This window comes from Anomaloglossus baeobatrachus, chromosome 1 (genome assembly GCF_048569485.1).
Source record: "Anomaloglossus baeobatrachus isolate aAnoBae1 chromosome 1, aAnoBae1.hap1, whole genome shotgun sequence".
Lineage (NCBI taxonomy): Eukaryota > Metazoa > Chordata > Amphibia > Anura > Aromobatidae > Anomaloglossus > Anomaloglossus baeobatrachus.
Genome location: NC_134353.1, coordinates 439,311,788 through 439,330,898, shown reverse-complemented (window position 1 = coordinate 439,330,898; position 19,111 = coordinate 439,311,788). Strand labels below are relative to the sequence as shown.

Here is a 19,111-nt window from a genome sequence, read left to right as displayed (position 1 = left end):
AGTAGACCAGATATATTTTCAGATGTACAGGTCCAGGAGCAGTTGTGCAGCAGCGATCATAATATGGTATATTTGAATGTAATATTCAATAGAACATTTGAAAGGGGAAATGTTAAAACCTGGAATTTTAGGAAAGCTGATTTCAACAAATTAAAGGATGAGCTTAATCGTGTAGATTGGGACAATGTTATGGTATCTAAGGATACTGGACATAAAAGGGACAGGTTTAAGGATATACTACAAAAGTCCTGTAAAAAATGTATACCCCCTCTTAATAAAATGTCCAGGAATAAAAAGAAACCACTATGGATAAATAAGACAGTACAAAGTGTAATAAAACAAAAACAAAAGGCGTTCAAAATCTTGAAGGCTGAAAATACAGAAATAGCATTTCAGGAGTATAAAATTCTCAACAGGAAATGTAAAAAAAAAAAAAAATCAAGCTAGCAAAATTAACTACTGAAACAAAAATCGCGAAAAACATTAAAATAAACCCCCAAATTTTTTATAAATACATCAATGCCAAAAGAAAAAAAAAGGATGGTATCAGTCCCACAAAAGATTATAACAAGATAGTTATAGAGGAATAAGAAAAGGCAGAGATATTAAACATGCACTGTTCATTGGCATTCACCATGGAACTAACTGTTCCAGGAATCATTCAACAAGGCAAAAATCAAAGTCCCCCTGATATAACTAATTTAACACAAAAAGAAGTATGCCTCCATCTGAATATATTAAACATTGACAAATCCCCTGGGCCAGATGGCATTCATCCATGGATATTGAGGGAATTGAGCTCAGTAATTGACAGATCGCTGTATCGTATCTTCTTAGATTTTATTGTAACAGGGTTGATACCTCAGGATTGAAGAATGGAGTGGTATCGATAATTTAAGAAAGGTAATAGGATGGATGCAGGCAACTACCTTTTGGTAAGTCTGACATCAGTAGTGTGCAAGGTTTTTGAGGGCATTTTACGAGATGACATGCAACAATATATTAGAGAGAATAATATAATAACTGATAACCAGCATGGATTCATGAAAGATAAGTCATGTCTAACCAACATGTTGGGTTTTCCTGAGCAGGTAAGTGCAAATCTGGATATTGGTAATGCAAGCGATGTGATTTATTTGGACTTTGCAAAGACTAGGGGAAACTATAAGCTGATGGGAAAGGAATTAGTTAAAAGATAGGAGGTTAAGAGTAATCATAAATGGGACATTCTCTAATTGGGCTATAGTCATAGGGGTCTGTGATAGGATCGATTCTTTTTAATCTCTTTATTAATGACCTTGTGGATGGGATTGAGAGTAAAGTGTCAGTCTTTATTGATGACACCAAACTATGTAGGATATTAAAAACGGACAGTTGATAGTACAGTGTTACAAAATGATCTGGATAAGATGTCGGAATGGACAGATACTTGGCAAATGAGATTTATTGCTGATAAATGTAAATTAATGCACCTAGGAGACAGTAATCCTCTAGCTGCATATATATTAAGTGGAAGTAAACTCGGGACTACAGAACAGGAGAAGGACTTGAGTATTCTGGTTACAAGTAAGTTGAGCAGCAGTACTCAATGTCAAGCAGCAGCTGCAAAAGTAAACAACATTTTAGGATGTATAAAAAGTGAGATTAGATCCCGTGATTCCAACTTTTGTTACCCTTCTATAAATCACTTCTAAGGCCACATCTGGAATATGGGATCCAGTTTTGGGCTCTACATTTTTAAAAGGATATTCAGAAGTTAGACTCAGTACAAAGGCGGGCAACTAGATTATTGCAAGGAATGGAAGGCCTCCCATATGATGAGAGGTTGGAAAAGTTGGATTTGTTTAGTTTAGAAAAAAGAGATCTTATTTATATGTATAAATACATGTGTGGTCAACACAAATGACTTATTACTTCGAAAGACAATACTAAGGACCAGGTGACATTCACTGAGAGTGGAAGAAAAGCGATTCCGGCAGCTAAATAGGAAGAATTCTTTATAGTTAGAGTAGTCATATTTTAGAATGCCCTACCACAAGAGGTAGCAATGGCAGACACTATAACAATGTTAGGATACGGATTTGCTGGTTCCAGAGCAATCGTGCTCAAATGACAACTAGCGTTTCAGCTACGTCTATTGACATGGTTGACACTTTAATTGGGACAAAAAAATGCTAAAATAAAATATACAGCCAGCAAACCTTTAGTATTGAATTAATGTACAGATGGAAAACTCTGCAACGTGGCCAATATACAGACATATACAGTGGGGAAAAAAAGTATTTAGTCAGCCACCAATTGTGTAAGTTCTTCCACTTCAAAAGATGAGAGAGGCCTGTAATGACTCGTAGGTAGACCCCAACTATGAGAGAAAAAAATTAAAAAGAGAAAACAAATCAAGAAAATCACCTTGTCTGATTTGGCAAGATTTTTTTTTTTTTTAAATTATGGTGGAAAATATGTATTTAGTCACCTAAATAAATGCAAGATTTCTAGCTCTCACAGACGTGTAACTTTTTCTTTAAGAGGTTCCTCTGTCCTCCACTCATTGCCTGTAGTAATGGCACATGTTTGAACTTGTTACCAAAATAAAAGACACCTGCTCACAACCTCAAACAGTCACACTCCAAACTCCACTATGGTGAAGACCAAAGAGCTGTCAAAACACACCAGAAACAAAATTGTAGCCCTGCACCAGGCAGGGAAGACTGAATCTGCAATAGGCAAACAGCTTGGTGTGATGAAATCAACTGTGTGAGCAATAATACGAAAATGGAAGACATACAAGACCACTGATATTCTCCCTCGATCTGGGGCTCCACACAAGATCTCACCCCATGGGGTCAAAATGATCACAAGAATGGTGAGCAATAATCCCAGTACCACACGGGAGGGACATACTGAATGACCTGCATAGAGCTGGAACTATCCTAACAAAGGCTACCGTCAGTAACACACTTCGCCGCCAGTCCCGTGCAGTGCCAGACGTGTTCCCTTGCTTAAGCCAGTATATGTCCGGGCCCGTCTGAAGTTTGCTAGAGAGCATTTGGATTATCCAGAAGAGTTTGGGGAGAATGTCACGTAGAAATGTTCAAGTAGAACTGTTTGGTAGAAATACAAATCATTGTGTTTGGAGGAGACAGAATGCTGAATTGCACTGAAAGAACACCATATCTACTGTGAATCATGGGGGTGGCAACATTATGCTATGGGGCTGTTTCTCTGCAAAGGGACCAGGACGACTGATCCGTGTACATGAAAAAATGAATGGGGCCATGTATTGTGAGATTTTGAGTGCAATCCTCCTTCCATCAACAAGAGCATTGAAGATGAAACGTGGCTGGGTCTTTCAGCAGGATAATGATCCCAAGCACACCACCAGGGCAATGAAGGAGTGCCTTTGTAAGAAGCATATGAATGTCCTGGAGTGGCCTAGCCAGTCTCCAGATCTCAACCCCATAGAAATCCTTTTGAGGAAATTTAAAATCCATGTTGGCCAGCAACAGGCCCAAAACATCACTGCTCTAGAGGATATATGCATGGAAGAATGGGCCAACATACTACCAACAGTGTATGCCAACCTTGTAAAGACTTACAGGAAACTTTTGACCTCTGTCATTGCCAACAAAAGCTATATAATGAAATATTGAGATGAGCGTTTGTTATTGACCAAATACTTATTTTCCACCATAATTTTCAAATAAAATCTTGCCCAATAAGACAAGGTGATTTTCTGAATTTGTTTTCTCATTTTTTCTCTCATAGTTTGGGACAATGTTATGGTAACTGGGGATACCAAACATAAATGGGGTAAGTTAAGGATATACTACTAGAGTCCTGTAAAAAACTTATATCCTCTGGTAATAAAATGTAAAGGAATAAAAAAAAACCACTATAGATAAATAAGACTGTACAAAGTATAATACAACAAAAACAAAGGGCGTTTAAACTCTTGTAGGCTGAGAATACAGAAATAGCATTTCAGAAGTATAAAGATATCAATAGAAAATGCAAAAAAGAAATCAAACAAGCAAAATTAGCTACTGAAATAAAAATCGCCAAGGACATTAAAATAAATCCCAGATCTTTTATAAATACATTAATGCCAAAAGGAAAACAAAGGATAGTATTGGTCCCTTAAAATATAATAACAAGTTAGTTATATAGGACAAACAAAAGACTGAGATATTAAACAGGCACTTCGCATCAGTGTTCACCAAGGAACTGACTGTTCCAGGGATCATTCAACAAGTGAAAAATCAAAGTTCACCACACGATATAATTAATTTGAGAAACTAGAAGCTGTTTGAGGGCACCACAGATATATAGGGATCTTAATTAGGGATGATCGAATACCCTAATATTCGCTTCGCCGAATATCTGGCAAATACCTCTCCGCTATTCGACTATTCGCGAATATTCGACCCCCAATGTAAGTCTATGGGAAACCAGAATAATTTTACGTTGGACCCAACGGTGACCTGTGGTGACTGAGGAAAAGGATGAAATGGATGGGAAAAGGCTGAAACAGTATGGGCACAGCCTGTAGAACGTGCCTCATTGCATTTCTGGTGTCTTTGATTAACGTGGTCAGAACAGCACGCGGCATTTACGTAGTCGCCAGAACAGCTCTCAAACCAAAGTAAAAGAGGGGAAATTGCTAAGAAACAGTTTCAAGTGCCTAATCACTGTAATAAAACATCAAATCAAGCCCCAACCTCCACAAAAAACCCACTTTAGTATATGTTCACAAGTTTCGTTTTTTATATTTTTACTTCTTTTTTGATTAGAAAGGGCTGTAACTTATACATTATATTGGTGTCTGTCTCACCTCCTCTTTTGGGACATATTTGACAGTACTTTAAAAGGTCAGCTACAATGTGCCCATTAGGATGTTGACCTTGCCCTCCTCCTCCTCCACCAGCACCACCGGCTCCAGTGGCCCTCTATTCAAATGTAGAAAGGGCCACTGGCTGTCCTAAAATCTCAGACTTCTTAGGGCTCTCAGGTCGGCCCTGTAACATACATTGGGGAGAGATGGCAGTCATTTGTAGTTTTCTACATCCCCAATAGAACAAGCAATTAATGATCACCAGTAGGTATCCAAAACTCAAGATCTCACATGTAAATCCAATTCATCAAAGCACCATGTGTTATTAAAACCAGTACCAGCCGCCACCAGATTCACCCAGTGTGCCGTCAGTGAGATGTAGCATCCCTGTCCACTTCCGCTTGTCCACGTGTCTGTGGTTAAGTGAACCTTCCCTGTTATGGCATTGGTGAGAGCCGTTTGATGTTTATGGACACGTGATTGTGGAGCGCGGGGATGGCACAACGTGAAAAATAGTGGTGGCTAGGCACACAGTAATGATAATCTAACACCACCAAAAGGTCGAAGAAAGCCTCTGTTCCCACAAGCCGATATGGCAACATCTCAAGGGCTATCAATCGTCCAATGTGTGTACTTATGGTTTCTGCCCTTGGGTACATAACGGGGTATTTTTGTTTCTTTTCGAAGGTCTGTGTTATGGACAACTGAACAGAACGCTGGGACACTGAAGCAGATAAGGTCATTGATGATTGAGTTTGGCCAATATCAGGTTGGGAGAAGGAGGCATCAGCGCCAACTTCTTGCACACCAGTTTGAAAAGCAGGCAACCCAGGGGAAGTGGCAGAGTTTTGAGTCTGCAAATCGTGTTTTTCACCTAGAGCTTTCAACCACCTAGTGGTGTGTTTGGCTAACATATGGTGTCTCATGCTGGAGGTGCCCAAGCTGGAAGTATTTCTGCCTCTGCTAAGCTTGTTCTGACAGATTTGACAAATGGCAACTGTTTGGTCTGAAGTACTCTAGGAAAAAAAACTCCCACACGATCGTAGCACAGACCCTTGGACTCTGAGATGGCACAAGTGGTGCATGGACACTTGGACTCTGAGATGCCACAGGTAGTGGTCTCATGTGCACAGTTGATTGACCTCTGGCAGTGGTCAAAACCCTACTCTTACAGCCTTTTTGCGGACTATGGGCACATGCTCCTCTGCACTACTGCTCTCGCAATCCATGACACCCGTCCATGTTGGATCAGTCACCTCATCATCGACCAGGTCATCTTCAAATTCCTGAAGGTCAACATCTTCGGTAATGGAGGTTTCAGCCTGAGCTGAAGGCAACTGTGTCTCATCATCCTCCAACACTTCCACCTGATTGCCCAACATGTCTCGGCCAACAGCATGGCTTTCTTCTGACGCTGGGTGCTCAAAGATCTGTGCATCACTGCACACCACGGCCTCACCTGCGTTAATGGTGTTGCGCGGCGAGAGGCAAGAAAGGTCAAAGGGTCCCATAAACAGTTCCTCAGAGTAACCTGCTTTGGGGTCATATGTTTCCTTAGATTACTGATGTTGTCAGGAAGGAGGATCAGGTTGAGGATTCGATGGGCCAGCCTCTGGGCTACTCAAGTCTGTCTGTGTGGACCCTTGGGATTTGCTACTCGACAAGTAACTGGAGGTATTTTCTGCTAGCCAAATCATTACCTGTTCACACTGTTCAGGGCGTAAGAGTGCTTTTACATGTGGACAAGAAAATTGGGATAGGAAGGCAGAGGTAGATAAAGCAGGAACCTTTTTCTTTGGCTCAGTCACACTGCTTAGGCGACCACCACTGTCACTTTGTCCACGGCCCTTACCGCCTATTTTTCCCATTTTTTTTGGTTTGATTATTTGAAGGTGAATACTGTAGCGTGACCTTTTCTACAGGCAGTGGAACGACACTGATGCCGAGTTGTTAAACTTGTTTTAATAGTTTCACACGATAGCTGTTTCTGTAAGTCTAAAAACCGCAAGGTACCTTTATTGGACAAAGTACCATTTGGAGGAGTCGACAAAGATATTGTGAATGTCTTTCAGCCCTAAAAGAAAACAGGATTTGACACCACTTTTATTTTAGTATTGGTTTTTGGCACACAGACTGTGTTTAAGGAAGAGCAGGGCACTATGTAGGTTCTGTAAGATCTGAAGACACCACCACCAGGATACTAGCTTGGTGCTATAAGGTATTGGCCTTCAGGCAAAAGTAGAGCCACTGACACTGAGTATTAATTAAAATTTTGAACACTGACACTGTGTTTTATTAAGGGCAGGCCACTATGTAGGTTACGTAAGATATGAAGCCACCACTAGGATGCTATATATCATGTTATTTGATGGTATTTGACTTGAAGCAGAACTACAGGGTGTGACCTTTTTTTTTTTTTTTTTACCAGTAGGGTACTATGGTATAAATTGAGATGGTGGCTGACAGGCACTACACTACACCTGAACTCGTTGTTTTGTCAATTTTGGGACGTTTTTTAGGAAGTTTTATTACCTATTCCTAGTAGAACACACACAAGGGATGTAGCAGTGCTGGGATTGTTGATTATTAGTAGCAGATGTCAGGACAGCTTTAAATCTCTCCCTGCCTGTGAAAAAGCTCTCCCTATATTACATACTGCAGTAACAGACCCAGAACAAAACTGAACTTTTGTCCAGCTCACCTGTTTTTCATGGGAGACCGCTTATCCAGGACCGTGTAGGGAAAAGGAAGGTAGCAGAACTCATGGCATAAATTTGAAAAGAATTCCAGCAAGCAAGTCCATGGAAAATTTTTTCCGTGGACTTGCTTTCTGGAATTCTTTTCAAATTTATGCAGTAACAGACCGTATGCAGCACTAATAAGAGGTTGGGGTTTTTTTTGCCGCTTTAAAACAGGAACGGCTTTCACCTAACAAAGCAATGCACTAAAGGCCACTTTACACACACAGATAAATCTTTGGCAGATCTGTGGTTGCAGTGAAATCATGGACATACTGTTCCATTTGTACACAGCCACAAACCGGGCACTGATAGTCTACAATTTCACTGCAACCACAGATCGGCAGCAGATTTATCTGTGTGTGTAAAGTGGCCTTAACACTGACCCTATAGCTGGTTCTGCGATTTCTTCAGCTGCTAGCAGATAATGCACACTATCTTCAGCCCTTACAAGGACTATTTAGGATTTTGAAGCAGGAATGCTATCTCATACAAGGCACTGCACTGTCCCTATAGCTGGTTCTACGATTTACACAGCTGCTAGCAGCTACTGGACACTGAGTTAAGCCCTTACAAGGACTATTATTAGTTCGCTGTATAAATGCTCTCCCATACACAGTACAGTCTATCTACACCGCCAGCTTAGGAATGAACGCGTGCACAAAATGGCGGCAGCCTTATATAGCCCCTATGACACAGTGCGGCCAAGCCAATCACAGTAATACCACAACAAAGATGGCTGCGGCATTACTGTGAGGGCAAGCAACATCAGATGTGTTCATTGGCTGGAAAAAGGTGCCAGGAAGTCTGAAATGAAACTGAAACTATCAAAGCGAATACCATATTAGCCGTCGGATAGCGAATACCTCAAATACCCCATTATCCGTCGGATACCGAATAGTGGCAAATACATTCGCTCATCCCTAATCTTACGGGTACTTTGCACGCTGCGTCATCGCTACTGCGATATCGTTGGGGTCAAATCGAAAGTGACGTACATCCGGCGCTGTTAACGACGGCGCCGGTAACGCCAATAAACGATCGCAAAAGCGTCGAAAATCGGTGATCTGTGTAGCGTCGGTCATTCTCATAATGTCGCACCAATAGGAGATACAATGTTGTTCGTCATTCCTGCGGCAGCACACATCACTGTGTGTGAAGTAGCAGGAGCGAGGAACATCTCTGCCTCCACCGGCTATGCGGAAGGAAGGAGGTGGGCGGGATGTTTACGTCCCGCTCATCTCCGCCCCTCCGCTTCTATTGGCCGCCTGCCGTGTGACGTCGCTGTGACACCCACTACCTTAGGAAGGAGGCGGGTCGCCGGCCAGAGCGACGTTGCAGGGCAGGTTAGTGCGTGTGAAGCTGCGGTAGCGATAATGTTCGCTACGGCAGCTATCACAAGATATCGCATGTGCAACGGGGGCGGGTACTATCACGCTCGGCATCGGTAGCCAATGCTAGCGCTGTCGCAACGTGCAAAGTACCCCCTTAATCAATTAACACACCAATCAATGCAACCAACAAGAACAGAAAAAAGCGGTGTAGGAGAATAATTGAGATCACCAAAAAGCTATAAAATGTATATTTCTCTCAATACCACCCCGCTTCTCCTCTCTGCAAATCCCTCCATTGGCCCCCAATCTTCCATCGTATCCAATTCAAACTACGAACACTGACCTACAAAGCCATCCATAAATTGTCTCCTCCGTATATCTCTGAACTAATCTCTCGCTACACTCCAAAATGTAATCTCCGGTCCTCCCAAGATCTCCTTCTCTCCTCCTCTCTCATTTGCTCCTCATGCAACCGCCTCCAAGACTTCTCCCGAGCATCCCCAGTCTTCTGGAACTCGCTGCCTCAACACGTCAGACTATCTACTACACTTGCAAACTTCAAACGGTACCTGAAAACCCATCTGTTCAGAACTGCCTATAATCTTCAATGACCCCACCACCGTGCGGAGCTGCCGCCCCACCACCATGCGGAGCTGCCGCCCCACCACCGTGCGGAGCTGCCGCCCCACCTACACCCCACCTACTGTCTCCTCCCCAAAATCCTTTAGAATGTAAGCCCGTAAGGGCTTTTTATAGTAGAAAAGGATGGATCTCACCAGTATAGCTTGATACTCTTTTTCAGGTGAAGACAGGATCTCATAATGGGAGCCACTTACATATGGCTACCAAATAACCCCTCAAATGATCCAGTGGTGGCGTACTCCAGTCTTCCTATGCGTTTCATCATAAGGCACTCATCAGGGGAGCTTTGCTGGACATAAATGAGAAGTAACACACCTCTTGTATAGAGGTTGACGCCAGACCAGAATGCAGAAATCCAAGATTATAAATAGAGGCGGGAATTAACCATCATTATCTCATTGGCTATTCCAGGTCACGTGATCTTTGACATGTAAGTCTTCACTGCGCATGCGCCCGCCACGTGCATATAAATCATAATACTAATGCAGGACAATCAGTTCAAAAGATGTGTGAAGATAGATGTTCGGATGAGAACAAAGCACGTCTAATAAAAGAGCAAAGTGTGCCCAAATAATGCAAAGTGAAAACGGGATCTCACGCATGCGCACCCGCCTTGAGAAGCGGGATATACAACGTATGCGCGCCCAACTTACAATCCTTCCCCCAAGACGCTTCATGGGCGGAGGGACCAGGCAAAGACGTCACGTGAGAATCTCACGTGAGTAAACAAAACGCCCAGCAGAGACGTCACAGAGGGAGGATGAAAGTGCACACATAAGCGCAGGCAATGTGAATACAAAGGTCACATGGCATGTGGTGTTATTTATCCTCAATGAAAAACAAGGCAATAATAGAAATTAAGTCAATTCAGAAGGGATAACAATAGTATCCACTGAAGACAAAACATTTTTGGCCTATGTAGACCCAAAACAGCATTGGATCAAGTTAGTGCTCATGGGTATTTATAACAAGTTAACCAATGACAGGTGGAGACTACAGAAAGATTATAAAAAAAATTGTAAATCTAAATGGATACAATACAGATGCACATATCAACAGCTCCCCATTTATAAAGGGTACAGAATTGGCACTAACAGAAAAAATGCAATGAACTCAGTACATAAACGAACAAAATAGACAGCCTAGAAGGAATTAACCACCTGCCTTAGAGCCCATAATAAGTGGTCCAAATGCATAGAACACACTAACCCTCCTGTTGTGTATCTACAGTATAAAATTGTAAGATTGAAGTAGATCCTAAGGAATTTTACACACTAAAATGAAGTAAATGCAATGTGTATATTATGCCAAATGGACATTTGACTGAAATAGACCAATAGAACAAAGATGGTTACCCTCATATTTTATCACACCTGACGAAGCCACAGGCGTGTGTCGATACGCGTGGGGTCCCCCAGATCATAATATACACTGTTATGATTCAAGGACCGAGGAGGATCAAAAAAAAAGGTGGAAACCGAAAAAGGTAACCAGAGTGTCTAGAACATTAACGGACAGCAGACCTAATCCTGACACACAACTAGAAGTAACCGTGGGACGAGCCTAAGATGACCTAGTCGTCTCGACACAGCCAGAGAACTAAATATCCTTACAGATAGAAATATAAGAAAAGCTAATCTGCCTCGGAGCAAGCCCCAAAGATATAGATAGACTCCCACATGAAAAGACTATGGTGATATAGGAAAACACAATAGACAGCCAGAAAACAGTTTCAGCAAAGATGAGGCCCAAACTATCTTTATAGGAAAGGATAGGAATGAGTACTGTCTGTAGCCTTAAAAACCCTAAAAAATACCAGCACGTCTGATATGAAAAAACCCTGAGACCAAACGGCCTCTCCCCCACTAATCAGCATTCTGATGTTACTGGGATCCAAAACAATAATATAGATGAGAGACTGAATTAATACCAGGCATGACAAAACACAATACATTGCAGAATTATGGAGCTAAGTATAGAGACACTCTCAGCAGGGAATGATCCAATTCTACCAGGAACTGCACACAGGCAAAATAGGAATCAAGCATTAGTATGAAAGCAGAAAAAACAACAAGAAAGTGGAAACAATAAGCAGAGGTACAAGACCAACTTATCTGAGAGGAGTTGTGGTAGAGAGCAGGGCTGGATTCAGAATGTCCTTAACACACAGAATATCCATTGAGCACCGGCAAGTAACAGGAGAAAACTACTCAACTATATACCCCAATCTGAGAGGCCTGATTGCCAGTCATTGACAGGTGTGTAGCTTTCATTCCACAAATCAGCAGCACCACCAGCACTGACCACAAGAGGGAGCCCTGAACTGGAAAATGTATTCACAACAATACACATTGCATTTACTTTATTTCAGTGTGTAAAATTCCTTAGGATCTACTTCAATCTTACAATTCTATACTGTAGATACACAAGAGGAGGGTTGCAAAAATATATTACAGAAAATAATATAATACCTGACAGACAGCATGGATTCATGAAAGATAAGTCGTGACTAACCAACCTGCTGGGGTTCTATGAGGGACTAAGTGCAAATCTGGATATAATGCAGCTGATGTGATTTATTTGGATTTTGCAAAAGCATTTGATACGGTACCACATAATAGCCTTATACTAAAGTTCCAGAAGCAAGGACTAGGGGAAACTATATACAACTGGGTAAGGAATTGGCTAAAAGATAGGAAACAAAGAGTAGTCATAAATGGTACATTTTCTAAATGGGCTATAGGCAGCAGTGGGGTGCCGCAGGGATCTGTGCTAAGACCGATTTTTTTTAATCTTTTTATTAATGACCTTGTAGATGGGATTGATAGTAAAGTGTCAGTCTTTGCTGATGACACCAAACTATGTAGGATATTAAAAACTGACTTTGATAGTACAATATTACAAAAAGATCTGGATAAGATGTCAGAATGGGCAGATACTTGGCAAATTAAATTTAATGTTGATAAATGTAAAGTAATGCACCTAGGATGGAGTAATTCTATAGCTGTGTATACATTAAATGGAAGTAAACTCAGGACTACAGAACAGGAGAAGGACTTGGGTATTCTTATTACAAATAAGCTGAGCAGCAGTACTCACTGTCAAGAAGCTGACAAACAAGATTTTAAGGTGTGTAAAAAGAGAGATTAGATCCCGTGATCCCAATGTATTGTTACCCCTCTATAAATCACTCGTAATGCAACATCTGGAATATGGGATCCAGTTTTGGGCTCCACATTTTAAAAAGGACATTCAAAAGTTAGAGTCAGTTCAAAGGCGGCTAACTAGACTACTACAAGGAATGGAAGGCCTCCCATATGATGAGAGGTTGAAAAAGTTAGACATGTTTAACTTAGAAAAAATGACGTCTCAGAGGAGATCTCATTTATATGTATAAATACATGTGTGGTCATGGTCAATATAAAGGACTGGCACATACCGTATTTTTCGGACCATAAGACGCACTTTTTTTCCTCCAAATGTTGGTTGAAAGTTGGGGGTGCGTCTTATGGTCTGACTATAGGGCTGCGGCCGGGAATGAGGGTGCTGCGGTGCAGCGGGTCATCGGGGGCACGAGCAGGCTGTAGCAGCCTACTGTGACCATGTGGGCCCACTCATTACATATGCACGCCCATCCTCCCGCTCATTTCTCAGCGCAGAAGCCAGCGCTGATAGGTGGGTGGGAGGACGAGCGGGGACGCGCGCATAGTAAAGAGCCGGTCCGCATGATCACCCCTGGCAATTACAGCCTGGAGTGATCATGTGCAGCTGTATTCACTGCCCCCCACACGTCATCATCAGCGCGGGGTGCAGTGAATCAGTGTACTCACCCGTCCCCCTGCAGCACGCGATGTCTTCCTGTCTGTGCCGGTCAGCTGATCTGTGCTGATCGGCACAGACAGGAAGACATTGTGATGATGCAGGGGAACGGCTCCACACACACAGGTCAGTGGCGCAGAGAGGAAGATGATCGGTGCTGCAGGGAGTGAGGAAAAGGTGAGTATAAACATTTATTTTTTTTCTCTGTGCTATAGGATACAGGCCATATACCAGGATGGTATATGAGCACGATGGGGGCATATAGCAGGATGGGAGTATATGAGCAGGATGGATGGGGGGTATATGAACAGGATGGGGGTATATGAACAGGATGGGGGTATATGAACAGGATGGGGTATATGAACAGGATTGGAGTATATGACCAGGATGGATGGGGGAATATGAGCAGGATGGATGAGGGTATATCAATAGGATGGGGGTATATGAACAGGATGGGGGAATATGAGCAGGATGCTGGTATATGAGCAGGATAGGGGTATATGAGCAGGATGGGGGTTTATAGCAGGATCATATACAAGGCAGGAGGATCATTACCAGGATGGGGTACCTTAGTAGAGAATTTGGGGACATTACCCCCATAACAGTGTCAGCAGCAGATCCTCGCCCCATAACAGTGTGTCATGACCACATTTTTTTGCTTATAGTCCGAAAAATACGGTAACTTATTTCTTCCAAAGACAATGCTAAGGACCAGGAGGCATACACTACGAGTGGAAGAAAAACGTTTCCGGCAGCTAAATAGGAAAGGGTTCTTTACAGTTAGAGCAGTCAGACTGTGGAATGCCCTACCAGAAGAGGTAGTAATGGCAGATACTATAACAGCTTTTAAAAAAGGGCTGGATGATTTCCTCAGTACACACAACATTGTCAGTTATAAGTGACTTAGGGACAAAATGTAGAATTGGTAGAGGAAGCTTGAACTAGATGGACCTAGGTCTTTTTCAACCTATGTAACTATGTAACTAATAGTTGTGGTCTACCTATGATGTCAATTACAGGCCTCTCTCATCTTTTTAAGTGGGAGAACTTGCACAATTGGTGGCTGACTAAATACTTTTTTCCCCACTGTACATACACATTGCGTCAGCACACTGTGATTAATGAAATACTTGAAATCCACTATTGCTTTATTTCTTTAAAATGAGAGGTATTTATTTAGCATTTTTTGATCCAAGAGCACAAAAGCCTCCAGCCGCATCAAGGTGTAATAAAATATGGATGGACCCTAAATACGTACTATTGTCCATGTGAAACTCCAGGCCTCATCTGAATGGGGAGTGAAAAGTGAACCAGGCGTAGCTAAAATTTTACTTCAGCCTGAAAATTTGAATGCACATAAAGTGCCTCTGGCACAGGATGCCTTGACTGTGTGCAATACATCATGAAATCTGAAGAGTACAAAAGAATTTTTGTATGGTAATGTAGTATCCAGTGTCAGAAAGTTGGGCTTGCATCAAAAAACATGGCTCTTCCAGCAGGATAATGACCCCATACATACTTCAAGAAGCCCCCATAAATAGATGGAAACAAAGTGGTGGAAAGTTCTGAAGTGGCCAGCAATAAGCCTTAATATAAATCCCCTTAAACACCTATAGAGAGATCTTAAAACTACTCTTTGGAGAAGGCGGCTTCAAACATGAGAGACACAGAGCAGTTTGTAAAAAAAGAATGGTCCAACATTCCAGATGAGAGGTGTAAGAAGCTTGTGGGTGGTTATAGGAAGCGATTAATTGCAGTTACTTATTCCAAATATTGGGTTGCGAGTGACAACAATTTTGTCCAGCCCATTTGTGGAGTTTTGTGTGAAATTATGTCCAATTTGCCTGTTTTTCTCAATTTTTATCCATTGTTCCAATATACACAAAGAAAATAAACATGTGAATAACAAAACGTGTAATTGCTATAATTTTCTGAGATAAACACTTAATTTTCTGAAATAATTTCAGGAGTTACACAAGACTTTCGGCCATGACCGTATATTACAGGATCAGCTCTGGATGGTGGACATATATACCAGGATGGGTCTATGATGGGGATCGTAAATACCAGGTTGAACCCAGGATGCGGAACATATATTATATTACATTACATTACATTATTACGGACATTATTACAGTTAGGGGACATTACCTCCAAAACAGTGTTAGCAGCAGATCCCCCATAACAGTGCATCAGGACCACATTTTATGCTACCATTTTTATTCCTATTTCCTTCTCTAAAATCTAGGTGCGTCTTATGGTCTGGTATGACTTATAGTCCGAAAAAGACGGTATGTATTAGGGTATGTGCACACATTCAGGATTTGGAGCAGAAAATCCTGGTCCAAATCACGATGTGTTGGCAGGAACACCGCTGCTTAAAATATGTGCATTTATTTAAGTATTCTGTTGTCTTTTTATACACATGTTAATCCTGCATATTTTTCTTACTTATTGGTATGGGGAAATCTACATCAAAAAATGTTTCCAGAATTAGCAGGCTGCAGAATTAAATCTGCTGCAAATTTGCAAATAAAAAATAAGCAACATGTGTATGAGACTTCAGCTATCTCACTCATTTTGCTAGTACTGGGAAATCATTCAGGTTTTCCAACAAAATTGAGTAGAAAAAATGAGACAAAAATGCAATGAGTGCGCATACCCAGCAATGGTGAAAATTGCTATAGATGCATATTTTGGTGCAAGATGCACAGTGAAATCTGTTCCATAAAAATTTTTATCCTTTGTTCAATGATTTGTACACATGTATGTCAATGTTTTCATGTTCAATTTTAAATATAATGATACTGTATAACATGCTTTTCAGCAACCCAAGTAGTAGTGTCCTAAAACTGCCAAATGTGTCACAAGAACACTCATTAAATGCTTCAATATATATATATATATATATTTGCTAAAAAAACAATGACCTATGACTGTTTACCTGGGCTTGCAGTGCTAATACCCTGGTGAGTTAGATTTGTTGCAAGATTGCCAGTACTGTTGGAAGTTGACAGAGTCGGGAATGTAGACTCCTCAGGATCTAAAGGAATTGGTAACGGAGAAGGAAAGTGGATGTTTGTCAGGTCAGGTAACGACCCTCCTGTGTTATGTGTTGCAGGGATGAGGCTTGTAGTGTTCTCTTGTTCATTTGATGGGTAAATACTTAAAAAATGAAGACATAATATACATTAGAGAATCATACAACAGATTATTACACATAAAAAATGGTTCACATGGCTGTATTGTAGCATTGTCACAAATACAAATATTGTTTTAAAGTGAATCTGTCAGGTGCAATATGCTCCCAGAACCACAAGTAGCTCTGGGGGTATATTGCTAATCTCTGCCTAACTAGTAGCATAGATAAAGAGATCTTTAGAAAAAGTATTTCTACAGATCCTTTATAATATGCTAATGAGTGCAGTGACTAGTCCCAAGGGCATTAGTTCCTGCGCTCATTCTGCCCTCTTGGCATGTTAGCATGCCCACAGGGGTGTGCTAACATGTTATTCAAAGGCGGCACGGTGGCTCAGTGGTTAGCACTGCAGCCTTGCAGCGCTGGGGTCCTGGGTTCGAATCCCACCAAGGACAACATCTGCAAGGAGTTTGTATGTTCTCCCCGTGTTTGCGTGGGTTTCCTCCGGGTACTCCAGTTTCCTCCCACACTCCAAACACATACTGATAGGGAATGTAGATTGTGAGCCCCAATGGGGACAGTGTTCCTGATGTATGTGAAGCGCTGTGGAATATGTTAGCGCTATATAAAAATAAAGATTTATTTATTTATTCATTGCCCATTACCCAGAGTCATCAGTGGTGACGCGAGTACCTGTGTCTGTTGTCACCGCTTTAGAATGCTGGATTTTGTGCGCATGATCAGAATGCCCCACACTTTCAGTATACATACAGTACACATACACATACAGGCATACATACATATACATGTAAAAAAAACAAAAAATAAACATCGAGGTACAAAACCCAGCATAATTGTGAACAGTACGTAAACTAATAAGAGGCACAAGGTAAAAGAGTAACCCAAATGTGCTTAGTTTATTAATTCCATAATAGCAACAACAATGAACATAAATACTGTCTACCAGTCAGTCTTATCTCTTACTTTATGCCAGGAACTTCACATGAATTAGGTCTTGATGATCCACTCTAAGTATATAAAAAAGCAGAAAACATCAAACAAAAGATATGTTCAAGCAGTAATATATTTTTTTGCCAAAAGCAGGTTTCCCACTAAGAAAATGTGTCTGATATGACATTGCTTTCAGATACGGCTAATGTCTGCTTAGTTTCATTTAAGTCTGGTGAACAGAGGCTAGGTATAGAATTTACAAACCTATAGAGCTGTAATCAACATTACTGCATCCAAAAAGGCAATATCTTCAGAAGTAATGGATATATACCAAAATGTGTATCATTACAATATTTTTAGTATGTCCAAATAAATTCAACAGAAAAGTTGACCTGTCTTAAAATTTTAATAATAAGTACAATTTGGAATTTTTAGTACAGTAGTGCACATTTGGTGCTGGCTATCTTGTTTTTTTTCATTGAATTGGTCGGTGGCTGACCCCCCCACCTTGCCGTGCACCTCAATTTTGGTTGTATTCCACCTGTCTTAATTTTGGCAATTGGTGGCTGTTCCCATTAAGTCATCAAGCCCTGTCCGCAGGCTATTTACTTCAAGCGGCATTTGCTTGGGCCTGTCCCGCCCACAGCCATGATTCAGTAATGGGTATGGAATTGAAAAACACCAAGTAAGTGCTGCTAAGAACAGTTCTACTTTTTCATATGTGAGGCTGCATGGCACATTTTATATAAAAATATTTTAGAGTAGTACTTCCCCAATGAGATTTGCAGTGACGTGGTGGGGTAGCTCAAGAAATTGCAATTTTTTGCCAAAAATCTAAAATTTTAATAATAAGTACAGTTTGGATTTTTAGTGCAGTAGTGCACAGTTGGTGCTGGCTATCTTGTTTTTTTCACTGTCTTCACACATGCAGTAATTTTCAAAAGAAATAAAGAAGACACATAGTATATGATGTGGGCAGTATTAAAGACACCATTCTTTGGTAATGATGACGGCCTTCAAATGTTTGCAAAGTTACTTTTCCCAAGATTTTCAACTATACTGAGATTATTTCTTATTGCTGGAAAGTTAAAAAAAAAACAAACCAGCCCATTTTCATTCTTAATAGTGATAGGAGGACGTCTAGATCTGTGTGGGATTAAAAGTACCTAAGCACTGACCCGGAGTTCTCAGTGAACAGTGAGTAACGATCCGGGTCTAGTAATTAAAAAAATAAAATAAAAATAAAGTAAAAAAAGGGGAAAGCAGGTTCAATATACTGCCAGAGTCTCTTGCGTGGCTGTACACTGCTTCTGGGGCTGCTCATTAACCTCATGCATATGCACTGCTTTCCTTGCTCACAACAGTCCCTGCATCTCTAATTGTCTGCAGTCAGATCTGCCCCCACCCTGAGTGACAGCATGTCTGACTGCTTTCAATCATAGGCACTGTGTGTGTCTCTATTGGTATAAAAATAAATTAAAAATTTGGCGTAGGGTTCCCCCATAATATGATATCCAGCACAGATAAAAAGCATATGGCTACAGGCTGCCGTCCCCAGCTGTGTGCTTATCTTGGCTGTGTATAAAAATAAGAGGGACTGCATGCAACTTTATTTAGTTATTTAAATAAATAATTTTAAAAAACTGTATGCGTTCCC

General features: G+C 41.1%; 1 protein-coding gene across 4 annotated transcripts in view; it reads right to left on the bottom strand.

Moving 5' to 3' along the window:
• The window catches only part of CRTC1 (CREB regulated transcription coactivator 1), a 1,360,738-nt gene that overhangs the window by 536,054 nt on the left and 805,573 nt on the right, over positions 1-19,111 (bottom strand). For all 4 annotated transcript variants that reach the window (XM_075352648.1, XM_075352649.1, XM_075352651.1 and 1 more), the window contains 2 exons: positions 17,488-17,531; positions 16,309-16,529 (listed from right to left, as the gene is read on the bottom strand). In XM_075352648.1, the coding sequence (XP_075208763.1) occupies positions 16,309-16,529; positions 17,488-17,531 (265 nt within the window). The remainder of the gene's footprint in view (positions 1-16,308; positions 16,530-17,487; positions 17,532-19,111) is intronic.